Genomic DNA, 3,030 nt, shown 5'->3' on the forward strand with positions numbered 1-3,030 from the left:
AGCCCCACGACAGGCACGACCCCCTCTGTCTGTGTGTAGGTGTTCGTAATAGATCTCAAGCAGATATCAAAGACGGCAAATCGGTGCGAGAATGTCTGGAGGAAGAGAAAATTTTCTTCGCATCTCATCCGACGTATCGCCTCCTTCCTCCTCATTTAGTTGGGGTTTCTTCCTTGGTCGACAAGCTCACGAAAGTTTTGTTTCGGCATATTAAAAATTTCCTTCCAGAGATTAAGAGAGAAATCGGCGCTAAAATGCGCGTCGTGCTCGATCGACTTCAAGAGCTTGGAGAGGTATAAAAGTCTCCTCCTCCTCCTCTTTTCCTTCTTTCTTTCTTTCTCTCTTCCTTCTTCTTCGATGTTTTCATGGAGATCGATTTCTCTCTCTCATAGATGTCTTCTTCTTCTTAGTCTCCATCGACTGTCTTTCTTTCTTTCTTCTTCATTCATCGTGCACATAGATAGCTAGATGAAAGGTAGACAGGGAGACTAAAGATAGATAGCCATGATGTGTCTGTGTCTGGTGTGTATTTCCCTTCGACGAGGGTGCATCTGTACATACACCCGAACGTTTCCTCTTCTTTCTTCGTCTTCTGTTCGCTTGCCGAGAAATGATAAATGATTTGCTGTATGAGGTGTCTAAAATAATAGAGAGGAGCAGGGAGGGGGAGTGACGGCTGTCCTTCTAGCCATCGGAATAGATACGATGCTGGGGCTCCATGAATAGAGTCACGAAGATGAAGAAGAAAGAAGAGTGAATGAGTAAGGAGTCTTTGTGCTCGTTTTTCTACGACGGCGAGGAGAAAGAGGAGGAGGAGGAGGCGGGGGGAAAGAGAAGAAGAAAAGAAGAAGAAGAAGATGATGTAAGAGCAGCATTTAAGCAACAGGAGTCGGGGGGGGAGGGGTGTGATACTTGCTCTGCTGTATGAAGGTGGCCGATGAGTCTCTTCATGTCCTGTCTACGCTTCTCTCTCTTTTTCTTTCTTTCTTTCTTTCTTTGTCGACAGTTGATAAAACTTGGTGAATCGCCATGATCGTCTTCTTTTCATCTTCTTCTTTTTCTTGCTTCCCTCTCTCTCTCTTTCTCTCTTTGTCTTTCATTGTGGGGTCTTCTCGGTCTTTTATGTATATCTTTTCTCTGTATGTTTGCAGGGTGTTCCATTAGAGTCAGCAGAGAGAGCGCAGCTGCTATGGACGGCGATTACTGACTATGTGGAAATCTTCAAAAACACGATTCGAGGAAAGTACGACAAAAGACTCCAAATGTACTTCGATCACGTAAGTCTCTCTCTCTCTCTTTCTCTCTCTCTTTCGTTCTCTTTCTCGTCTTCTTTCACGCCGTCTTTTTCTTGCTTTCTTTGGGGGGGGAGTTGAAGGGTGGTTTGTGAAGGTCTTGAGAAGTACAAGAGAAAAAAAGAAAGAAAGAGAGGGGGGGAAAGAGGGCGGAGAGATAGAGATAGATCTCTCTCGTTGTAGTTGACAGTGTTGAAACTTGTCGGGATGTGTAGAGTGTATGTACACCCAAAGTCTTCGTGTGTCCTCTTCTCCATCTTCTTTATTTGCAGATATATATATATATATGTATATTTACACATGCATATATGATATACCTACATGCATTATCTATGTTCTTTCATGATACACGTATGTTCATACCTCGGAGGATGAGGCATAGGTATCTGTCTGTCTACCTGTGTACTTGCATACATCATCTGTCTATGTATATATATCTGTATCTATCTATATAGATATCTGGGTCATCACTCGCGTCAGCAGAGTTGCTCTTCTATTCCCCGTATGACTCTACATGCAGTCTCTTCATACTCTACATATGCAGCTGCATATATGCTTCTCTCTCTCTCTCGCTCTATATATCTATGTATATTCATATATCCTTATATTTATAGCATACCATCATCGTCTTTTCTTCCACCTGTGTTCTTTCTTTTCTTTCTTCGCCTTTCTTTGTGGGGTGTGGGGCGCAGCAAAAAGACATAACAGGAGGGAGTCAGATTCGGACAATTTTCAATGAGCTACTTGAAGAATTTACAGAGAGAAATGTCACAGAAGATATAAGCGACTACGAGATTGATTTGGCTATACGTCTGCATGAAGGAGATTCCTTACCAGGCTTTCCTTCTCCTGATACCTTCGAGTATCTTATCCTTCCCTATCTTAAAAGAATCCAGTCTCCTGTCATGGAATGTCTAGGTAAGGAAGAGAACAGAGAGAACAAGAAAGAAAGCGCCAACGACTATCTCTCTCTTCTGGAGGGACGCTTGCTTCAGTCGATCCATACATCTTGACGCCTACCTATAGACGCGGGGAGAAGTCAGCGGTAGAGACGACGACTCTGCTGGGAGTGGGGGGGGCGATGATCGAAGAGATGAAAATGAATAGCCACGATTCTTTCAAGCAAAGTAGATCTTCTTCTAATCTGTCCAGGTGTCTCTCTATGTACTTTCATGTCTAGAGCTGTATGTTCTATTCTATCGTTGATGAATCTTCTACTGTTTGTGTATGGCTCGTCTCTATAGCAATTCTGAGCTGTCTCTTGCCACTCCGGCCTAGGTAGGTAGGTAGGTGTACTGTGATCTATCTCTCTCTCTTCACTCTACGTGTCTATTTATACCTATATATGTATATCTTCTTTCTCTATTGGAGTCTGAGGATTCTCCATTCACGGTGTGTAAACACTCAGTTCCTGTACGTCTACTACATGAATCCATATGGCGATAGAGATCATACATGGATTATCTTTATACATCTTCATTCCTCTCTATATCTCTCAGTCTCTCTCTTTGTATGCATGTATACATCAATATGTCGACATTAAGGTATTATTCAACTCTGTACTTCTTTGTCTTCTCTGTGTGATAAGATTGTCTGTAGATGATCTCCTTTCTTTCTTCTTATATCTACTGCTCTCCCCCCTGTCTACTACATCTAGCCATAAGACATCTATGTCTATCCCTCTCGATGTGCATGTCTTTCCACATGCCTATATCCATCTTCTTTCTTTCTTCATTCC

At 42.5% G+C, this 3,030-nt stretch overlaps 1 protein-coding gene across 1 annotated transcript; it reads left to right on the plus strand.

Annotated features, from left to right (window-relative positions):
* Positions 1-35: 35 nt before the first annotated feature.
* On the plus strand, positions 36-2,209 carry CSUI_008754 (dynamin-like protein; the record flags this gene model as incomplete). Its single annotated transcript, XM_068068879.1, has 3 exons — positions 36-293; positions 1,152-1,277; positions 1,985-2,209. Coding segments are annotated over 3 exons (609 nt in total), but the record flags the coding sequence as incomplete, so codon positions are not given.
* Between the last annotated feature and the right edge of the window lie 821 nt (positions 2,210-3,030).

Source organism: Cystoisospora suis (assembly GCF_002600585.1).
Source record: "Cystoisospora suis strain Wien I chromosome Unknown contig_5001, whole genome shotgun sequence".
NCBI classification, from domain to species: domain Eukaryota; phylum Apicomplexa; class Conoidasida; order Eucoccidiorida; family Sarcocystidae; genus Cystoisospora; species Cystoisospora suis.